The sequence below is a fragment of the Dipteris shenzhenensis genome, chromosome 20 (genome assembly GCF_047967505.1).
Source record: "Dipteris shenzhenensis isolate YYH24624 ecotype China chromosome 20, Dip_SZ_1.0, whole genome shotgun sequence".
NCBI classification, from domain to species: Eukaryota; Viridiplantae; Streptophyta; class Polypodiopsida; order Gleicheniales; family Dipteridaceae; genus Dipteris; species Dipteris shenzhenensis.
In genome coordinates, this window is record NC_141615.1 from 7,696,872 (window position 1) to 7,719,733 (window position 22,862).

The 22,862-nt window shown below is 42.0% G+C and overlaps 1 protein-coding gene and 1 pseudogene across 5 annotated transcripts in view; both read left to right on the top strand.

Annotated features, from left to right (window-relative positions):
- The window catches only part of TIC40 (hydroxyproline-rich glycoprotein family protein), a 110,645-nt gene extending 96,189 nt beyond the window's left edge, over window positions 1–14,456 (top strand). The window contains exons 9-15 of one of the 5 annotated variants that reach the window (XR_015542842.1): window positions 10,125–10,165; window positions 10,337–10,382; window positions 12,905–12,978; window positions 13,127–13,230; window positions 13,370–13,417; window positions 13,629–13,860; window positions 14,107–14,456. Coding sequence is in view for 2 of the 5 variants with exons in the window: in XM_087391202.1 (XP_087247328.1) it covers window positions 10,125–10,165; window positions 10,337–10,382; window positions 12,905–12,978; window positions 13,127–13,230; window positions 13,370–13,417; window positions 13,629–13,691 (376 nt within the window). In the remaining 3 variants the exon portion in view is untranslated. The other 4 variants (XR_015542841.1, XR_015542843.1, XM_087391204.1 and 1 more) reach the window with 4 other exon arrangements.
- LOC147889213 (uncharacterized) lies at window positions 4,429–7,850 on the top strand (annotated as a pseudogene).
- Window positions 14,457–22,862: the final 8,406 nt, after the last annotated feature.

Genomic DNA, 22,862 nt, shown 5'->3' on the forward strand with positions numbered 1-22,862 from the left:
TGATGGCCTGTAGGTCAAGAGTGGAATGCTGGCTCCAGAATCCAGTCCCAAAGCTTGTTGTCCGTGATTTTGTGTGTGGGAGATGGTCTCTTTCTCTCTCTCTCTCTCTCTCTCTCTCTCTCTCTCTCTCTCTCTCATATGGATCCATAAATCTTGGCCAATGTGTGACCAATCATGAGAGTATGGCAGTTCCCAATGTCCATGGGATCCCCTGCTTTGTGTATCGGTGGTGGTACTCCAAGCAGGGGGGAGCCGTGACACAGCATGATTAAACATCTGCGCTTGGATCGGCGCCAAGACTTGCTATCCATGTGCAAACACATTCTATGCGGTGAACAAAATGGATGTGGTGGGCCTTGACAGGGAGGACAAGTCATAGAGTGATGTCGCGGAAGTGTGCTAGACACCTGGATCTGTGATGGGGATAGGTGGCTTCCCTTCAGAGAGAGCAATGGTGGGCTCCCCTTCTTGAAAGGATCGGATTGCCTCATCCATCCTATGTGAGAGAAGAGCCTGCCTTTTGCAGCGTGTCAGGCGACGTGAGATCCAATGTGCCTTGGCTGTTGTCAGTTTTCCCAAAGCCTGCTCACATATGAGGTGAAATCTCATTTTTCGGCTCTTATTATTAAACCATGGGTTCTAGGGCATCTTCCTAGCTAGGTGGTGTGTTGGGAATCGAGCCATGGGGTAGGATACTGATGCTAAATAGTGTTGAATAGTACTAAATGACAAATACTACTAAATGCCAAATAGTGTCAAATGCTAAATAGTGCTGGTGCAATCTTGCATTCTCCTTTGACACTGTACCCTTCCACTCATGTAGTACACCTTCTTGCTCCACGCTGAGCTTCCATTGATCGTGTAAACTTACAAGCTCCCGTTTTGCTATAGACGTGCCTACATCATGTTCGTGCTTGATACACATGCTGTCCAAGCTATTTGAGTGCATATTCACGTCTCTATGTTGGGCAAAGTCATCCCAATCCACATCTACTCCATGAGTAGATGCAGCGAATGTGCGCGCCAACACTGTACCAACTTCATTGTTCGTGACTGTTTTCAAATTGTAAATCCTATAGTAAATCTTCATAAGAGAGTGTCTAAGGCATGGGTAAGTTGTGCATTGTTTCCAAGAAGGGTCAGTAGCTCATGGGACAGGTGGCTCATGTAGACTGCATCGAAAGCATGGTCAAAGTGTACTTGCACACAGGTGGGGCCAGGAGGTTCCCCTCATGTGGCTGACATCGTGTTCGAGACACTGAATGCTAGGTATGAGTGGGAGTGGAGAAAGGGGGTCGTGCGTCCATAGTCGGACTCGTATCCACATGTGTCGTGCATGCTACTCTCTCCATATTACAGATATGAATGGTCTCAAGTGTGATTTAAAAAGGACAGCTACACCTCTAGAGCCTCGTCACTGTGGACAGCCATCTCTCTAGAATTTCATGTGTCTCGGTGTATGATATACTGTCTCTGTCGGTGTATGTCTCCCAAAACCCCCCAAATAAGACCAAAGGAGAGAGGGAGAATCTCTATATAGTTATTTTATATATTAATAATAAATTATATTATATACAATATTTTATGCGTTTCTAGGCGAAACCCCAAGTAGCGGTGCATGCAGACATATCACATCCAAGAAGGGATTCTTTGACATGCTGTCATGTGCTCGTGTTGGCAAGAAGGTATCTTGTGCCAACAACTCTTATCTAGAAAGGGATTGGTAAGGTTTTGATTACAGCCATTGATTACAGCAGCATGGATCCCCACATCCATGCTGCTTTGCATGTCCCTAGGATAAAGAAGAATTAGCTGTCTTTATCTAAAAGAGGATTTCAGGTCATCTTTGAGGATGACAATTGTACGGTTCAACATAGGGAGAGTAATTATGGATCAGTGTTATCGGGTACAATTTGTCGCGGCCTTTTTAAGCTTGATGCATATGATAAAAGAGCACAAAATGCATATTCAACTTCTACATCTACCTTTGCCATGCAAGATGCAGAGTTGTGGCATTCTTGGTTTGGGCATAGGAGCTTTGATAGTCTTAGGCTTTTGCAGAAATTTCAGATGGTAAGATTCATTTGAAAGCTTCTCCTAAGCATATATGTGGGGTGTATTCTTGGAAAAATGTGTAGGTTCTCATTTCCTAAGGATTGTGTAGGCAGGCTGCAAAGAAATTGCAGCTAGCTCACAGCGACGTTTGTGGTCCTATTCGGATTGAGTCTCTTTGAGGTCATTCTACTTTGTTACTTTTACAGATGACTTCTCAAGATTCACTTGTATTGTTGCACTCAAGCAAAGATAAGAATGTTCACTGTGTTTAAGCTATTTATAACTTGGGTGACAAAGGCATCATACATGAATGCACAGTTCGCTATACTCTTCAGCATAATGGAGTGGCTGAGTGGAAGAACATGTCATTAATCGAAACGGCAGGATGCATGATTAAGGCAAAAGGACTGCAAGATAAAGTGTGCTCTAATCATGTTTTGAAATAGGTATCCCACTAAAGTACTTAAGGTTATGACATCATATCAAGCTTGGTATGAAAGAAGACCAAATTTTATACATTTGGATGCGTAGCATATGCACATGTATCTCAAGAGTTGCGAGGAAAGCTTGATGACAAAGCTGAGACATGCATATTTGTGGGCCGCAACATTGAAAGCAAGGGCTGCAGACTCTATTATCTGGCTACTGAGATTATCCCGCTACTGAGAAGGTGTTCACTAGTAAGATGTTATTTTGCTGAGAAATCAGATTTACCCCTTATTGTTTTTGACAAAAATCAGGGTTCTATTATCTGGCTACTGAGATTATCCCGCTACTGAGAAGGTGTTCACTAGTAAGATGTTATTTTGCTGAGAAATCAGATTTACCCCTAATTGTTTTTGACAAAAATCAGGGTTCATTAGATGCATTTGAAGGGCTGCTGCCCATTTCTTTTGATACTGGAGCTGATATGCCTATTGAAAAATAGAATTTGCAGCAGAATTCACAAGTGATTAATGCCTCAGTGGTCCTAGGGCTGGTCCTGCCACTCAGCAAGAAGTTGAGGATGCTGTTGCACAAGAAAATTAAGCCATGCAGGAAGTGGGAAATGATGACCTGCGTGCGCGCTCTGACTGCAGTACTGAGGTAGCAGCAGCTGGCTGCCTTGTAGACCTTGACTGGACAACTCCGCCACCTGCGGGAGGTGGCAGCCCGCAGGTGCTTTGACTGCAGTGCCTGTCGGGTTAATGATGGTGGCGTCATCATAGTTGCCAGGGAACGCTGTTCCATAGCTATGGAACGTTGGAACGGCGTTCTCTTCACTCAGCTTGAAGAGAACGTCTGCGGAACGTCAGGCCTTTGAAACGGCTATGGAACGTTCCATATCCCTTGTGGAACATCTGGGGAACATTCCCTAAGCCGTTCCCTTCATGCAGGTAAAGATTTGGGGCAGATTATCTAATCCTAATCTAATCGGCGCGATTCGCTGCTCTGTGTGTTCCCCGCTTGCAGTCGACCTCCATGCTTTGCGTGTTCGCCGCTTGCAAGCTTGCTTCGACTTGCAAGGCTGCATGCAGTGATGCAACGCCTAGCCTATGCCTAGCAGCTTGCTAACGCTATAGCCTATCAAGCTACGCTAGCCTACGCTAGCATCGCGCAGCCTACGCTACAGCTAGCCTACGCACAGCTAGCTTACGTATAGCTAGCCTACTGCATGCAAGCGTTCCAACACACACAGGCGACGGCACAAGACAGACTGGGTACTGCTATGCTACAGCCTATGCTACTGCTATGCTACAGCTAGCCTACGCACAGCTAGCCCACACATAGCTAGCCTACTGCATGCAAGCGTTCCAACACACATGCAAGAAGAGTTCTAGCTTGTCGCTAGAGGCTGTGGGCCTTGGCAGCTACACTAGCTTCTAGGAACTGTTGGCAATAGATTGTTGTGCACTAGTTTGAATTCTCATGGCTCCTCCACGCCTTGATGCCCAATCCCCTTGGTGGAAGGAAGTGGACCTTCTAAATCCCGAGGAGGTGCTTGCAGGAGGTTCACAAAAATGGACATGCCGCTATTGTGGCCAGCCAAAGACTGGCAGTTCAGTGAGAGTGAAAGCTCACTTGTTAGGAGAGCAGAAAAAAGGCATTAGCATATGTCCTTCAGTGCCAGAATATGTTCTTTTACGCTTAAAAGCATTGCCAAATTCATCTAAGCATGGTGCTTGAGCTTTTATGCCTATTGGAAGTGCAGTGTCTACAAGTATTCCAGTCTCAGCAATGCCTTCTATTTCAGTTGCCACTTCCAGTCTTGGGAAGGGCAAGAAACAAGCTTCCTTAGCTGCCACTTGGCACCCTGGCAGGAAGGCAGAGGTAGATGATGCAGTGGGGCGTTTTTTTTATAGTGGTGACATTGCCTTGAATGAAGCCCGCAATCCTTATTTTGTGGATATGGTGAGGGCTATTGCAGCTTTTGGTCCCTCTTACACACCGCCATCTTATGAAGCCTTGAGAACCAAGATTTTAGAAGGAGAGAAGCACAGCATAGAGCAGGCTTTGAAGCTTGTTAAAGAGGAATGGAAGACATTTGGTGCTACCTTGATGGGTGATGGATGGAGTGATACACGTAGTCGATCTATTGAGGGCATAGTTGCATATTGCAGGGGTAAGTCATGCTTTTTGAAGTCCATTGATAACTCAGAGGGCGGAAAGACAGCAGAGAGGTTGGCTGATTTGTGGAGTGAATCTATTAATGAGGTGGGGGCTGATTATGTCATTCAATTCATAGCAGATGGGGAGAATTCCAACAGGGCAGCAGGTCGCATTTTGGAGGCACGTTATCCTAAGCTCACTTTTAGTGCTTGCATGGCACATTGCTTGAATAACTTGCTGAAGGACATAGGGAAGCTTGCTTGGGTTCATCCAATAATTGATTTTGCAAAGGATATTATTGGTTTTATCACACGACACCACTACATTCTTGCAGTGTATCGTAAGCTTGCCTCCAAAGACCTCTTGAAGTATTCAGAGACACGTTTTGCATACAACTTCATCATGTTGGAGCGTCTTCTAGAGGTAAAAAATGCTCTAAGGCAGCTTGTGTTGGAACACTGAAAGGAAAGAGTAGAGTGGACACAAAATCAGAATACTTGCTTATGGAATGAAGAAGAGTGAGGTCCTTAAGTAGGCACCTCATACAAGCTCACTGACATCACTGATGACCTCAAAGCTCCTCAATCATCTCCTCAATCTGCTCCTAGATTCACTCAATCATCCTATGTGGCTTTTCCACCACCTAACTGTGCTTGTGGGCACCTAACTGTGCCTCTAGCACTCACACATAGAAACATAAGGTGTGCCTGAGGCATACACCTTGAGATATCCCAACAAACCCCCCCTCAAGGAAATGCCTCAGGCTATGTCAAGGATACATCTAGTCTCATAGTTTCTCATGCCATCTCATGGTGGTCAAGGATAAATCTATGGCTAGGTTCTCATGCTAGCAAGGGTTCCCTTGGGTGTAAGGTAAACAAAAAGGGATACAAAAAGACCTTTCAATGGTTATCTCCCCTACATGTACATGCACACAATGTCTGTAGGAGGTACCATGGAACAAACATACACATGGCCTACATCATAAGGTGGCCAGAGGTGTTTACAAAACACACAACACACAATAATTTATTTTCATTCATTTTGGAGGACTAGATATATGATGTATGTAATCATCACCCAAAGCTAAAGCAATTATACCATATGCTTTTTCTTCTCTTGCGGATCCCTTGCTGGTCGTGTCGGAGCTGAAGATTCTCCAGCATTTGAGGCCGTAGAAGAAGCGGTAGGAGTAGGTTTGACAAGTCCCTATAAGTTCTCCCGCATTAATGCAAATTTTACCTTCATTTGCCATGTATGGAAGCCCTTTCCATTGAACTTCTCAAGATGATATAAAGTAGCCATGAGAGGGTCTAACCCAGATATTGGGCAGTGTCTATCTCTCTTACAAGGCAAAAAGAACTGAAATACTTCCAAAGTATAGGCACTTGATGTAGCAAATAGTAGTGACTAGTTTTCAAACAATGATGCTACTTTTTGCATGCTTCATAGAAGTGAATGAAATAAACACTTTCCAATCACAACCAGGTCGAGCAAGTCAAAACAAAACTGAAGCAACACTTGTAGTGAAGTTATTGAAAACTTCAAAAGACCAGAAATGCTAGAGTAGCATTTTATGTAGCATCATTTTCAAAAGTATGTCAAAACTGTCAAAACTAGAGAGCTGAACTTGGAGGGCTCATATCACACTCTTCAAAGCAAAAGAACGGGGGCTTTCTGAGGCAAAAGAAAGCTGATATACCACAGTAGATCCTCTGGGAAGAAGAGGCGAAAAAATGCGTCAGGTCGCCTTCACCTTCTTGAACAAAGTCGACTGGTTTTTCTCTGTTTTCTCCTTCAATATGCAGCCATTGCTGCTCAGATTTCAGCACAAGGTAGCTCTAGGTATGGAGAAGCTTGCCCTGGAAGGAATTAGGTAAAGACAGAGCAGGCGCAGAGAACTTGCAGGAAGAAGGATCGACGATTTTCGTGCAATGGCGACCAGCAGCGCGAATTATACTTCAATTGCTTGCAGCCGTAAACTCGCCCCAACAAGAGGGATCTCCAGCAGAAAGGGCGTGGGAAATGGTTGAGGATTGAAGGAGAACAAGCTCAAGCAAATTTTTGGGAGAAGAGGGAGAGATGGTGAAGAAGAAGAAGAAGAAGAAGATGATGATGTGGCAGAAATGGGCTCAAGGGGGATCAAATGGCTCTGATACCATGTTGGAACACTGAAAGGAAAGAGTAGAGTGGACACAAAATCAGAATACTTGCTTATGGAATGAAGAAGAGTGAGGTCCTTAAGTAGGCACCTCATACAAGCTCACTGACATCACTGATGACCTCAAAGCTCCTCAATCATCTCCTCAATCTGCTCCTAGATTCACTCAATCATCCTATGTGGCTTTTCCACCACCTAACTGTGCTTGTGGGCACCTAACTGTGCCTCTAGCACTCACACATAGAAACATAAGGTGTGCCTGAGGCATACACCTTGAGATATCCCAACAGCTTGTTGTGTGTAATGAATGGGAGGCGTGGAAGGAATCAAAGAGTGCAAATGCCTTGGAATGCAAGTCTTTATGCTTATGTGATGCCTATTGGAAGGATGTCAATCATATGGTGAAAATAGTGAAGCCCATCATCCTTTTGATGAGGCTTATGGATAGTGATGAGCCATGCATTGGCAAAGTTTATGAGGGGATGGACAAAATGATTGAAAATGTAAAGGAGGTGGTGACTAATCCTGATAGGAAGCAAGAATTAGTAGACTTGGCAGTGGAGCGGTGAAACTCCTATCATTCACCCTTGCATGCTGCAGCTTATGTCTTGGAACCTGAATTTCAAGGTAATAAGCAAGAGTGGGATAAGGAGGTGATGCGAGGATGGGAGAAGATACTGAAGCAAGTGGTACCAGATGCACAAGAGGGAAGGCAAGTAAAGGATGAGTTGTCTTTTTATATGAAGAATTATGGAATGTGTGGCTCTGAGGATGCACAAAGGGACATGTATATTGTGGGGTCTGGTGGGAGGATTATGGGGCTGATACACCTTTGTCGCAAAACTTGGCTATCCGCATTTTGAGTCAAGGAGCAAGTTCTTCTCCTTGTGAGCGCTTGTGGAGTAGCTTTGGGCACATTGCATCAAAGAAGAGGAACAGACTTGGGACACAAAAGGCAAGTGACCTTGTGTTTGTGCATGCAAACTTACGTTTGCTTCAGAAGATGAATGCTGGGTACAGCCGTGAGGAATTCATTGGATGGTAGGGAAGAATGGTAAGGCAACATGCCAACAAATCGTTCCTGTGGTGGGCGCATCCATGGATGATGTTGGAGATGACCAAGAAGATGGAGATCAACCAGATGATGGAGATGATGAAGAGGAGGAAGAGGGCAGCAACCACAATGCTGTAGATTTAGATTGATCATTGATGTTGACAGTGTTGAGTGGATCATGCATGTAGCAGCTAGTTTTTTAAGTTCTAGGAGCCTCAGTAGTAGGAGGTGTCACTCTCCTTTTCTTGTATCCAGATTCAAGATTCCAAGACTCAAGATAATCTCATATGTTTATGCCTTGTCTCTGATGGACTTTGCTTTTGTATGCCATTGGCAAGCTATAATGATTTATCTAGATTCTATTATCAATGATTATTCGTGAACTATGTCCTGAGTCTTGAGTCCTTAAGGCTTACTCCAAAAGCAATTGCAATGTTTTTGAGTCTTGGATTCTAAGTTTAAGCTTTCTAATGTATATAATAGTATGTTTGTTTATGGGTATGGTGATGTGGCGTTCCCTTCCTGCTCACGTTCCCTAGGATTTGGGGCGTTCCCGTTCCCCAAGGGGTCGACGTTCCGTTGCCGTTCACGTTCCCTAGTAACTATGGGCTTCATGGCTTAATGGCGGCTGGTGCAGGAATTACTGATATTTGAATGGCGATTGTGTGTGGGCAGTCGCGTTTCTGGCTGGCTCTTGAACCCAATGGTTGGGTTATCTTTGTGGGGAGTCAGTGTCTTTTGGTGTTTGGACCATGGGGGGGTGTTGGAAGTATATGTGTGGTATAAACCCCCACGTGGTGCCTTGGTTCATGGAAATAAAAGAGAGGGGTATGGAGGCCCCTTGTGCGCAGCTGGCGCGTGGAATATGAGGGATAATAATTCCAAATACAAAGATTAAATATGAGTTACTTTGAATATATAGAGGGTTTGAGACCCTCCTCACTATCCTAGCTGGCTCTTTTTGGGGTACTGGGGAGGCTGCATGGATAGGAGGTGGGGGTGTGGTACCCCCCCGGTACTCGGAGCTCCTTGGGCTGCCATGTGGTGCCATCTGAAGCATTTTCCAACAATGCCACCACGGCAGCCTGACACAGCGATGCCCCCTCCTCAGGATTGAGACCTCGCTAGCTCCTATCCTTAGAGCTCGGAGAAATTTCTCTCTATGCATTGTGCTGTTGTGATCATGATTATGGAGTTTTCTTTTTGTATGCATCATTGGTGTTGATAACTGCTTAGTGGTTCCACCCCTCAGATCATGGTATGAGGTTTCTTTTAGTCTCATAGACCCTTTCTTCTTCCGAAGACTTTAAATGAACTCTCTCTCTCTCTCTCTCTCTCTCTCTCTCTCTCTCTCTCTCCCTCTTATGCTTCCACACGTGCACTACTTTCACAGGATCTTCTAGGGGTTGCCTATGGGGCGTTCTTTATGCCGCTCCACGATATAGGGTCATGAATTAACATAGTTTAGGCTGATTTACCGTAAACCTCATGAGCATTTATAATACTGTCTTTTTCATTCTGATGCTTGGTAAATGGTTTGTGAATCCATAAATGTTTCGTGTGAATGGTGTTCTAATCTCTAGACAAAATGTGACTTGTAAGTTGTTACTGTTCTAAATGCGAAGCTGTGTAATTGTATCTGTTTTTTATAATGGTGTATAGTGTATGATGATGTGGATTGCTTCCGTTCTTGTTCCCTTCACGTTCCCATTCTTGTCAAGAGGGGTTGAAGTTCCGGTTGGTGTTCTTGTTTAGGGTAACTATGCTCCCTATAGGCAGCATACCCATGGTAGACGATTGTACCAAATCATCAAGTGCAAAACAGCTACAGCACATGCATGATCGGACTGCATGGAGGACTATGGTTCCTCAAGGGAAACATGCCTTGATTCTACACAAGTTTATTGGGGTATCATGCTGTTGACGATAAGGTCATTGGGGTTGTCATGCTATTGAAAATACTCTTTGAAAGTTGCTTGTATCTATTTTATTGCTATCAACAAAGCTCTGCATATCACTTTTGATGGCCAATTGAAGTACTACTTCATTGTTGTCAAGAAGCTCACAAAAGTTACCTGTACATTGTGGAGATGGGTAGTTTTTTTCTGTTCAGGGTTATGATACATCATTATTCAATATTATGCTTTTAGGTCACCTGTTGTGTTTGAAATGTTAGGTCACCTGTTGTTCTTGGAACATGATGTGTTTGAAATGTTAATGACCATTGATGTTCAACTGAAGCATCTGATTTTTACATTTTACCAGATATTTGCCAGAGGAAATGAGAGATCCTGACACTTTTAAGAGTAAGTGTAGAAATGCTTCTTTCATGGTCTAAATACATTTGACTGTGACAAATGGGCTTTTGTTTCTTTGGTTAAGTCTTTTTGAAACTGATGTAATAATCTTATGAGCTATACTAGGGCCTTTGATTTTTACTCGCCTGTTTGTTTCAATCCAACAATCCCTTGCTGCAGGCATGATACAACTTCCTCCGGTCAGAAAGCAACTGCAAGAAGCACTGTAAGTCTATTTCTAATATAGGGAGGATGCTAACATTTCTAAAAGCATGCGCCTTCTTTGTTTTAAATGTCTGGGTCCTTATTGTGGAAGTTGAACGTCAAGACCTTGATTTTTGTTTTTGTTGCGAGTTCACCTTTTACTTGGTTTGTGATCTGATTAAATGACACATTCTAATTTGTGAGCTTGGAAAGTTGATGTGTTCAGTTTGCCGTCCCAGATCTCATATTTTGCGCATAAAAATGCTCAAATGGAAATTGCCATTCAACATTGAAATTCCATGAATCACAGCTTCAAAACTGTGTGCTATGTAACATTGTCTACCCAACTTCAAATATTGAAGTCTACAAAGTCTCAAAGAGCATTTGGAATCTGATTGCCTCAAATTCCCAAAATTTTTAAGAAAGTGTGTTACTGTGAACAGAGACTGTACCGCAGGCTGCAATCATTGATGAGTCAAATTGCCAACAATAATGTCTAGTGGAGCACCAGTGTTGTCTACATGAGACAGTTACCTATTATTGTCGAACATGGTCAATGAATTGCACTACAGGGCTGTCAAATCGTGAAGCGTACTTTGCATGCTCTGTAGGGAGAGCCAATTTTGTTGAGTTTGTCCTCTCTTAGTCTTTGCATGGCTTGTTGGGTGTGTACAGCCTAGGTCTAGGTCTTTGGGCCTTGAAACTTCCACATGTTTATTTTTGTATTGGAAAAAGTTTCCTCTACTTGGGTGTCGTAAGTATTGCATGCAACCCAATGCCCTTGATGGCTTGGGACTCATTGCCTTGGAGTCCTGTGTGATGGTCCTTGGCTCTCAATGTTGGTCCACCCTGTATCTAATCCAAAGCCCATGATGTCCTTGGGCTCATTGGCTTATAATCCTATGCAATGGTATGCCCATGGTGGTCTTGGGCTCATTATGTTGTATTCCCATACTATGCTCCTTGGCTTTCAAGTTTGATCTTTCTTGCTGAATGCACCTGGAGAGAAGTTTGGGGAAGATTCAAGCGAACGAGCCAGTTCATCAAGATGTGTGCCTCTTACCACTTGGGAGTGACATCAGGTTTAACAATGCAAAGCTTCTAGGTGAAAAGTAATGCAGCTGATAGGTGTTTCAATCAGGAGTCAGAACAATTGCCCGTTATAAGACACAACGGCATAAGTGAAGTGTTTATGAGACCTTCACAAGGATGCTGCTTCCCTACCACATCTTATTGGAATTTCTATGGATAAGCTCCATTAGCATATGGGGCATCATTGAATCTTGCTTATATGTGTGATTCCAATCTTAAAAACGAATATTTGATTTTTATGGCTCCCTTAAGCACACATTTCTCTTCCCCTGTGCATGCCTGCATGCATGTGGGTGCATAACCACAAGACATGCATGCACATGTGCATACCCACGTATGCACGTGTGCTTGTTGATTTATGCTGTTCTTGTTGCAGCTCTTCTATTAGAGCAAAGAACACTACTTATAGAGGTACATGGCTGTTGAGAGATGCATCCTGGGACCCACGTGCCCGCCCGCCCCATGCACATGCCCACACACCCATGTGCTAGATATGGGTGATCCAAGCTCTTCATGGGCCTGGTTGGTATTTCGGTGAGAATCTTGGTGATCTCGCCATGGTGTCCTCCACTTCACTCCATAAGGCGGGCCAGCTGGTGTTGTGGGACTGCTTGACAGTGTCTTTTGGTTGTGATATCTGCTTTGGCTGAGAACCTTGTGACCATTACTAGATCAATTGTATTGACGTCAAGATCCACTTTGTTCATGAGGAAGTGAGTATAAGTAGTGCTCTACAAAGAATAATCCAGTACAAGGCACTACCAAAAGAATTTATTTATTTCTTTGCAGGCATGTCCTTATTATTCAGTATAACTCAATGGATCTTAAGACATGCCCTCTGGGTGAATACTAGGTTACTTTGGTTATTAGAACCAAAGCTTGTGTAACCAAAGCTCAAGATCTTATAACTCATTATTTAGAAATTTGATTAGCTCAGAGCATTTAATGCTTCTCTAAGTTGTGTCACAATACTCTACATTCCTTTGTATGCTTTGAGAGGGGTGATGCTTGGCAGTTCTAAAACTGTGGTGTCCTTTCCTCTCTCTTCAATTCCGGTACAGCTAAAGGTTATAACCAATTCTTGGATTGAATGTGCTCTAACCCTCCATTATCGCTATGTTAACGCTCTACCCTGTAGACACCTGATGCATACATATGAGGAGAATGCAATGAGTAACAGATTCGGATCAGGTGATAATTCAGCCATCTATAGCTGAGTGGATGGACTTAGTTTGTATGCAATGCTTGGGATTGAGTCTATAGGCATTTTTGTTGACGTTTCTATGCTGAAGTCTTCAAAGATTAAAGTTAGGAATGGTTTAGTTGTCAGTAAAAGAGGAATTACGCGTATGGTAAGTTTTTACCTTCCTGAATAAGAAAGAACATTTCTGTTGGAAGCTCGTTAGTTTTGTTCTTGTAAGTTGCTTCTCACCTCTTTTCTTGTTCTTTCAGGAATAACATGGGTGGGGCAGATGGGTTGGATATGTTAAAATATATGAATAGTGATGTTGTAAAGCAACAGTTTGGTAAGTTTTCGTATCATCTTCCATACTCTGTTATAAGTTGTCACCAGTTCGCTCAGACGGGGAAAACTTCGGCAGACTTTTTCAATGCTTCCAAGTTTTTTAAACTAAGCCAGCAGTCATCCCAGCTGTTTGCGATTTTCAAATGCAGACCAAATTGGCCTTTCACCGGAAGAGGTAGTTGGGAAAATTCTAGCAAATCCAGATATTGCAGCATCTCTACAGAACTCCAGAGTTGTGGAGGCTATAATGGATGTACGTTCCAACCTCTCTTCCTGATTTCTTCCTCTAAAGTAAGCAGAAGTAACTGGTACATGTTGTCTCGAAAATTGGCAGTGCTCTCAAAATTTTCTTCAATATTGGGCTGATATATTGTTTCTGTTTTATGCTGCAGTGCTCTGAAAATCCTCTCAACATCACTAAATACCAAAATGACAAAGAGGTAATTTTTCGTTGCATAGTTGTTTTAGGTGCTTTTATGTATTTTGTGTATGAGATGTCATGACAATGCCAATCCGGCAAGTTTCTTTACAAGACTAATTAAGACTAGAAGAAGCATGTTATCTCTCAAAGAGCCATTTAATACGTGCAATGCAACTTCTGTTGGATTGGAGCAAATTCTCTCATTTATTTCTCTTTGGTGCAATATACAGGTCATGGATGCCCTTTTCAAAATCGCAGAGCTCTTCCCAGGTGCAACCGGTTCTCCGTATTAGGTCAAACGAGCCCTTTCTGCATCCTTGATAGGCTTGCTTTCAAAGCAAAATCCTTGAAAGAAGTCTCTTCCTGTCTTCCAGACTGAGGTATTGTACGGCAAGCTAAGTTTGCTGGATCCAGTGGTGTATTTCAGCCCAAGTGATCAAGCCAAATTGAGTTTTTTTCCTGGTGAGTTCATAGTTCAAGGTATTTGTGAGATCAATTTTAAGATCTTTTTTTTCTTGTCATCCTTAGGTTATTTTTTTGAACTGATATTGGTAATTTGTAAGGCCCTTATTGGAGTGCATAGTAGGGGCTGCAATCGACATCAGCGAATTGGGCATGTTTGATAGCAAAACAATAAGGCTTAATGCATTCTGTTTCTTTACACTAAAGGTTTATGTAATCTGACTTCCCACGTACATATGATTGCAGCTTCATAATTGACAATTTCTTGACTAATTGCTCTGTGGTGTCAACATGCTGAAAGCTGTCCTTGGTAGCCTCAGTTTTAAGCAAATTTTAAATCTCTTGCTTTGGCTTCTCCTATTTTATGTCACCATGTAACTGTTCATCTACAAAAGAGCAAGATTGACTTCTTCAGTATTTTGTACATGCATTCGTTTACCAAGCATTTTATCTGCACGTGCTCTAACCATCAATGGTAGAGTATATCCTTTATCACAAACATTGTTGATTGGCTGATCAGGAGCAGTATAATTCATTGCCGTTAAGGAATTGGATATATTATGAAAGAGAGAGGACACAATATGGGCTTTAAGGTGTCTGCAATGTATGTCAATTTTAAAACATGCTCGTATAGATCTCGTCCATAATTGCCATGGTTGTAAGCACTACATAAAGAGCCCTTTTCTCTATCCAGTCGTTGCGACAATGGAGTGAAGTCTATTATCGCAGCTCCAAGCACAAACTATAAATGATACTAGTTGATGTAGTCTTCAACTTTCACGACTTGCTATGATGCGAAGCTTAACATTTTTGGTAATTCTTTAATTCCTCTCTAATGTAGCTAAAATACCTGCTAAAGAAGCTTCTTGATGGACTAAAAATTGTCTGAAAAAGTCCTATTTTTACTATATTTATGAGGGTGGCTTGAAACAATGGAGTATAAAAAAAAGCACTAAATAAGGGTGGCTTGAAACAATGGAGTATAAAAAAAAGCACAAGTTCTCCAAGGCAACTTCTATTTTAACCAAACTTTTTTGGAATATTGATCTATCTTGGGAGAATGTGCCCATGAAATCTTGTCAAATCGAACTACCTTCAAAATTAATAAAGAGTAGTTGCGTTTTTGCATCAATTTGAGCACGCTCGCGAAAAGATCCTCTTTGAAAGCATTCCTTTGACATCGGCCCAGATTTTTCTCCATCTTTTAGATCTAATGTGATTTGATTATGTTGTATTCATATCGGTGATGACTATCGATTAGAGGTTCTATCCTTTTAGTTCATTGTATTAGATTTCTTTTTGTCTCATAGACACTTCTATCTGCTGAAAACTCTAGTAAAATTTATTTCTTGTCTTTATTTCTCACCTATTTCTTTCAATTGGCATATAGCACTAACCCTCTCTACAGTCCATTGTAGCTAGCCTAGCGATCCAAGCCCCTCTATTTTGTCCTTTGAAAGCCACATGTCCTCAAGTTCTAGGGTTTTACACACCTTTCCTTCACTTTGCAAGTTGATGGAAAATCAAATAGGACCAAATGATTGAGTTTGCTTCGAAGAGAAAGCATGGACCCCTGAGGAATGATATCCAATGTAAGGACCATAGACAGGCCCTCTCAGCTCCAAGGGGAAGGCACCATGTAGACAATGAAATCAATCAAATTTATCTTGTAAGAGGAAGTCAAGGTATCTGGCTAGACTAGCTTTAGATGGTAACATAACATAAAGCAATATTGTGCCTCGGTATGAGTAGACAAAACTTGACAAAATACCTGCTTGTCTTTCCTTTATCTTGGCTCCATTATCCAATATAGAATCTATCTAATTGGGCTAAGGTATGAGATTCGTTAGTAGACTATTTGCAATATGGGAGAAATCATCCAACCTAGAAGCATCAAGAAGTCCATCATGCAACAAGAAATGTTCCCTCTCCCTCCGCTCTAGTTATGATAGACTTTTTGTTTGACTAAAGTCAACAAGTTGAGAATTTAGATTAGAAGCACTTATTCATTTCTTTTGTATATGCGTGTATTCTTATGATTGGGGATGCTCGAAAGAGACAAGGATAAACATGTGTCATACATGTGTTGCTAATAGTATTCGTAAGTACGAAGATTTTATCATGAAGAATTTCCTCTCATGAGATAACTCTTCAGGTCCAAGGACAAGGATGCATAAGCCAATTCATATTGAAGATCAACACTAGAACTACATGATCAACATGCAAGGTAATGATTTGTTACCAGGGGTGATAGAAAGATGTGTAAGGTGATCACTCAGCCAAGGATGGATCGAGACCAAGGAAAACACCAAGTTTAACCCAAAAAACAACCAAGCTTTTGGAGAAGAGCACCCGAACTTAAAGCCAAGCAACTAGCTTTGGCCTCACTTTTTGTAAATCACTCATCTTGAAAGGGGTGCCTAGCTTTATGAACATCAAAAGTTCCACTTCCCTAAACTTAGGAATGCTTTCCAATAAAATCACCCAGGTTTCTAAGCCTCCATGAAGGCTATAAATTAGATCCAAGTGCTTAGCATGAGAACGCCTTTTGAATCAACTTAAGATTTGAGCTCCTTGTAAAGATTTCAGTTTGATGAATAAGAGAGCCTCTAGGTGGTACAAACAACTTATACGTAGTCCCTAGTGTAGTGTCCCTTCTCTCTCTTTTCCTTGCTCTTACTATGATTGGCTCTGTCTTTTTCTTGAATAAGATTTGTATGTAGCCACAGAGAGAAAAAAATTGTTTCCAAGTCAGTTGCTGACAACTAAATCTAAAAAGGTCAAGCTACTAGCGAGATCTCCCATCCTACTTCGTGATAGGCTCTCTCCCTTATTGCAAGGTAACCTAGGTTTAGTGCCAAAGCTTTTGACGAGTGACACAATGTTCCTTGGTGTTCAGTCACTCACTTGTTACCTGTTTTTGTGGTGGAGTTAAGACCATTGTTTATAGTCTTCGATGTTGTCTTTGGTACTCCATAGGCAAGACTCGTTCCTGCATGTTGTGATTAGTGCAAGAGTGTCACATGTCAGAGCTGCGGTGGACACCTCCTCATTACAAAAAATGCTAGAGGTTGAGATAACTGACTGTCACGGGGAATCCTTACTAGTGCCTGAGATGTCATGATTTTGAGCGTCCTGTGCGGATTTTTCCCAGCCGTGCAACCTAAGACACTACAAGAGATCGTTGCCTCCCCACCTATGGAGGTGGAGATTCTTCTAGGTGGTACCATCAACTTATACAGAGTCCCTAGTGTAGTGTCCCTTCTCTGTCTTTTCCTTGCTTTTACTATGATTGGCTCTTATCTTTTTCTTGAATAAGATTTGTATGTAGCCATAGAGAGCAAAAAATTGTTTCCAAGCGAGTTGCTAACAATTGAAGCTAAAAAGGTCCAGCTACTAGTGAGATCTCCCATCCTACTTCGTGATAGGCTCTCTCCCTTATTGCAAGGTAACCTAGGTTTAGTGTCAAAGCTTTTGACGAGTGACACCATGTTCCTTGGTGTTCAGTCACTCAGTTGTTACCTGTTTTTGTGGTGGAGTTAAGACCATTAGTTATAGTCTTCGATGTCGTCTTTGGTACTCCATAGGCAAGACTCGTTCCCACATGTTGTGATTAGTACAAGAGTGTCACATGTCAGAGCTGCGGTGGACACCTCCTCGTTACCAAAACTGCTAGAGGTTGAGATAACTGACTGCATGGGGCATCCTTACTAGTGCTTGAGATGTCACGATTTTGAGTATCCTGTGCGGATTTTTCCTAGCCGTGCAAGCTAAGACACTACAAGAGACCGTTGCCTCCCCACCTACGGAGGTGGAGATTCTTCATTTGCCAAGCCCATGGCACTACCAATACAAAGGATTGATTGGACACCAGTGACATAGGTGGGCTAGATGAAGGTCTGCTCACACTTGAAAAAATAGCAAGAAAATTGCTCCCATTGTAGGGACAAAACGACACCAACATGCTAGATGATGTTAAGGCGAACTAGGCCTTTAGAAGTTTACCCAACCCTCTACCCACCTCCTAACTAGGCATATGGAAGTTCACTTGGCTCTCCACTCACCTCCTAACCCACCGAGTTTTCCCTCCTTCATTGCCCCCCCTCCCCATGGCCATGACAATAGAGCTTCCGTCCCCACCAAGTTGTTCCCCCTCCCCATGGCCATGGTCGTGGCTTTTTTGCCTCTAACCTCTTCTCCAGTTACCCCCTCCCCCCCCTTCCCCCCCCTCGCTTTGCCGATAGACCTCTTTAGACCCTCTTATGGTGGCTCGAGAGTTTGACTACTTCACCAACTCATCTTGCACCACCCCTCTTACGATCCGGTGGACTCAATCTCTCCCTCAATTCAGGCTTGCTGCAAAGCAAGTGGCTGGCACCTCACCCTAAGCATCCTCGATATCCCAACAGAGTCTACTAAAGTAATACTTATAGACTCTCAAAGATTCAAGGGTTATAGATATTCATAATTATCTTCCTAAATATGGCAATCATTCCCTTTATGATAGCACAGAGAGTTAGCTAATGCAGCCTTGACCAACTAACATCCGAGAAAGATATTTCCTTGCACTCGAAATTGCCAACTCTTGTTCTTTTGCATGAAAGAGGTCTAGAGTGGCATTTTTAAAGTAAAAAGAATATATTCCATTCAAAATCAGTATAGAAGAGGTAGGAGAGTGAGCTCCACCTTAGCCTTGACAATGTGAGCTCAAATGCAACTAATCTCTCTCAAGTAGCAATAGAAGACCTAATGCATCTCTCCCACTGGCTACAAATAGTAAAACTACTTTCATCCTAGATGGATGCCAATATATCAGCTATTGTCAATGCTTGTCCACCATTGATGTGAGTGAGTCTTGAGCAATATACCTTCCATAAAATGATGCTAGATATCATCTCCCAAGTTGAGCGTGTGTGTGTAGAGGGTAGTGGATCTCGAGTCAGAATAACTAGCAAGACATCTTGAGGCTCCATGGTGCAATTCTATAGGCCACATTGTCAACGTCATTGAATGAAGAATATGCATGATCTCCTACCTCAATCTCATATAGGGAAAAAGTGTCAAATCCTCTGAGTCCCCCAAGAAGGGGACAAGTATAATAAGAAATGAACAAAATTGCTCCCAAATTCAGACAAGTCTCCTCACCAAAGGAGAGGTGGACTACTTGTGGCAATCTCCCAAAAAAATCCAACTAGCACTTCCCAACCGCTAGCTCATTGCACGTAGTATACATTGAAGAATCCCATGAAGTAGGAATTCCTTCGATGGCTGGTCTCCAAGAGTTAATCATCTAATAAGAAGCTTGACTAAGAGTGCCCTAATCTAGATATTGCATCAAAATTCCAAGCCCACCCTTTGATGTAGGCAGAGTGATAGTGTCCTAAGCTTCTTTAGCTCTAGTATACATTGATCCATCCCCTTTGCTCCACATGAAATTCCTTAGGAGCCTCTGCACTCCTAATATTGTCGGGATAAAATACCAACATGAAGCCACATACCTCATGATAGCTAGAAGTACATGATTGAGAATAAACTCTAGAATAGCAAAAGAGGTCCGAGTAGTGCTCTAGTAGACTAACTTTCTTTGTATACTCTCAAGGTAGATACAAACTATTGTGTCGGACACACATCAACACCTACCTGGAAGCCAAGATATCAAGTGGAAGTACCTCTTGTAACCCAAACAAAGCCCTTGTTGACACCATAACCCTCTAAGGTATCATGCTTGACAGTTGTACGAATACCTTTTTATTTATGCCAATTGACAAGTCCTCCTGAGGCTTAGTAGAACTTGTTAATCACAATAACACCATCTTCCTCCACATAACACCATCTTGTTGGTGACTTGAATGCAAGGCCTCTTCCTCTACACAACACCATCTTGTTGGTTGACTGTGAGTATAAAGAGGATACGCATAAGGTCTATCTCTCACTGAAATCAAAGTCTCCTCATAGTGGACTCTAGAAAAGTGCGCTCAACCCTATCATATGCATTCTCAAAGGAGGAGGACAACTATCTCAAAGGAGGAGGACAACTATATCCTGTTGACTTGCATGTGCCCAATAAGAAGCCTCCCAAAAATTAAACACATTGTCCAAGATGTTGCAATCCTAGACAATCCGAGTGGCTCAAATAATGCTAGGTAGAAAGGGTCTCAAACATAGTGTAAAAGTATTGCAAACTTTTAGGTAGTCCCAATAAGTCTAACATGTCTCCAATTCTTCCTAAGAAATATCTTGTATCATCTTTTTGGGATGAGACTAATAAGATTTGTACACAGAGGTTCACCTAAAGATTTGAGCTAAAGAGATTATAAGAAGATAGATAGAAGGTGAGGTCCTATAATGCGCCATAGGGACTTGTAGGAAAGAGGGCTGAGATGATCCTCTCCAAGAATCTCTTTGAGGGAAGTTGATGTAGGGCATTGTAAGCTCATGGAAAGTCAATGGGCAATCCAATTGCTGACACCTGTGGAATGTGAGCGCATACCTTCTATCTAGCTCTGCCGATCTCATCTATCACTGGTTTGCTGCCTATACACTGGGGTAGAAATTGGATTTGATCACCATGAGGCAATGTGGATCTAGGTGCAAAAATCCTCTAAGTATCCTCACTAGTACAAGAATTTCTTTCCTACTGCTCTAAAGAACTCTTTGAAGCATTGTCACCTTTCGAAGCCCAAAAGATCTATTGTGAGTAAAAACAAAACTGGAATGTCTTGCCCCATATCCCCTTGGTCTCTCTCCAAAAACCCTATATCAAACCCTGCAACTACCTCATCTCTTTGCAGTTGGCATGACATGGGGCATCCACAAAAATTATTTGGAATAGAAGAAACCGTTACAAAAGGGAAAAAATAATAAAAGAGCAGCAATGTAATAAGAGGGAGTAAGAGATGAGAACTAAATAACATTACATCCATCGAAGGCACTTTGCACTAGTTGAGAGACCTCTTCAAATACATTTTCTTGAGTTATTTCAAGCCCAACAACCTTATCAAAGGAAAATGAATGCTTTTCTCATGGACTTTCAATGGACATCACAACAACCATCTTTCAATGCATATGAAATAACTCCATGATAAAATAAATGTCCATGCAAATTTCACCACTCATCTATCAAGCAACTTTCTCAGTACTCTAATAGTCAAAATTGGTCTCTAAAGATGGGTTCTGAGAGTGTAGCTTATGAAGCTTGTCAAGGTCACAACAATGAGTACAAATCAAGGCAAAGTAGAGGGGAGAATAGGTATGGGGTTACCAAGGCTTTGACTCTCGACAAGGAAGAACATTAAGGAGCATTTAGGAGAGTAGAAACGAAATGGTTAGGATGGTGTGCACCTTGATTTCTTCGTAAAGTTCAAGTAGCCTTCTAATATTTGCATAGGTGCCTTTGGATCATCAGCCTCATCTAGTTCAAATAAGCTCACTTTGAGGAAAATTAGTTCCAAGAGTTCTCAAAAGCCAAATACATTTTTAAGAATCAAGAAACAAGACATAAGAAATTATCAACAATGATAAAGAAAGGTCCTCTACAAAGAGCTTGAATTAACGAATACTTGCTCTGTTGGTTTAGCTATCAGGGTCAGCCAAACAAAATTACCATAGTCTCTTGACCTTTGGGAACCTTACCCATAGTCTACTCACAAAGGATCCCCAAAGGATTTGCCCTTTTATATGATCTTATGCATTGGAAGATTGGAAGATGGATACCTTCATGATGATGGGGAGAAAGACATAGATGACATAATTGTATGACTTAAGAAAGAAGTACCATAGTTGAACGGGACGAAAATGACATGCAAAAGTAGTCAAAATGGCACGTAAGCATGGGTCTACTTTAGATGAAGGCAGCAAGAGTTAAGATCCTTAGACAAACAGATAAGATTTGGGATCAGAGGACGTCAATCCAATCCAGCTTAAACAAAGAAATAGTGAACTCGCCTAAGTAAATGAAGCACATATGGTTGGCAAATGGGCAATTTATCGAGATGGGTAAGCCTTGATCAAGCAATTAGAATCCAAACCCAAAGACTCTCAATCTTAAACTAATATTATAAAGGGAACCTTATGATAGAATTAGAATGTAGCTCTTCCCCATTATAACTTTGGAGAAGCTAGCTCTGTGCATTTCCTTGATTCTCTAGTTGTCCATATGCAGTATGTCATCTTTTAATGTTTGTATTTTGTCTTGTAGCCCCATGAGTTCTTTCACAAATGTTAAGATCTCTCTCTCTCTCTCTCTCTCTCTCTCTCTCTCTCTCTCTCTATCTCTCTCTCTCTCTCTCTCTCTCTCATTGAGATGACAAGAGTGATGATAGTTAGAGCCAAATACGGTACGTGTTGGCACAGGAGATAGTATTGTGTGCATGCACGTGTGCACGCGTGTGTGTGAATAAATGGACACACTATTGAGAGATCACGCTCAACATCATGTTATCATATGTGCATAACACTAACACATATAGATTGCTATAAAGGAAAGGGTCAGATGCCCTAACCCTAACCCTAAATGGGTTTGTATATATTCTACATTTTCAAGTAAATCTAGTGTACAGTTAGTCATTTGTGATGTGCTCTCTAGCTGTGCCCTCTCTCCTCATCTCCATTCTTCTTCTCTCCTATCTTCATATTTTGTGATGGTATCAGAGCTCCCTTGCCTTCCATTGAGGCATTGTGATCCAAGTGAGTGTGACAGATTGAGTGATTGTGAGTTCTCTTGAGTGTTCTCTGTGAGAGTTCACTTCCGGTGAGAGACTCCCATCTATTGAGAGAAATTTTCCATTCATGAGACACATTTCCATCCATACATTTTATGAGAGATCCATAAGTGATTTCTTTGTGAGGATTAAGAGATTTTTGTTCATTTTATTGAGAAGAATTCTATTCTATTGAGAGGAATTCTTAGTTCATCGAGAGAAAGACAGATCTGAGATACATCTCTTCCGTTGTTGAGAGATTATGTGAAAGAGAGATTTCTTGCAGCCATTTCAGATTTCTCC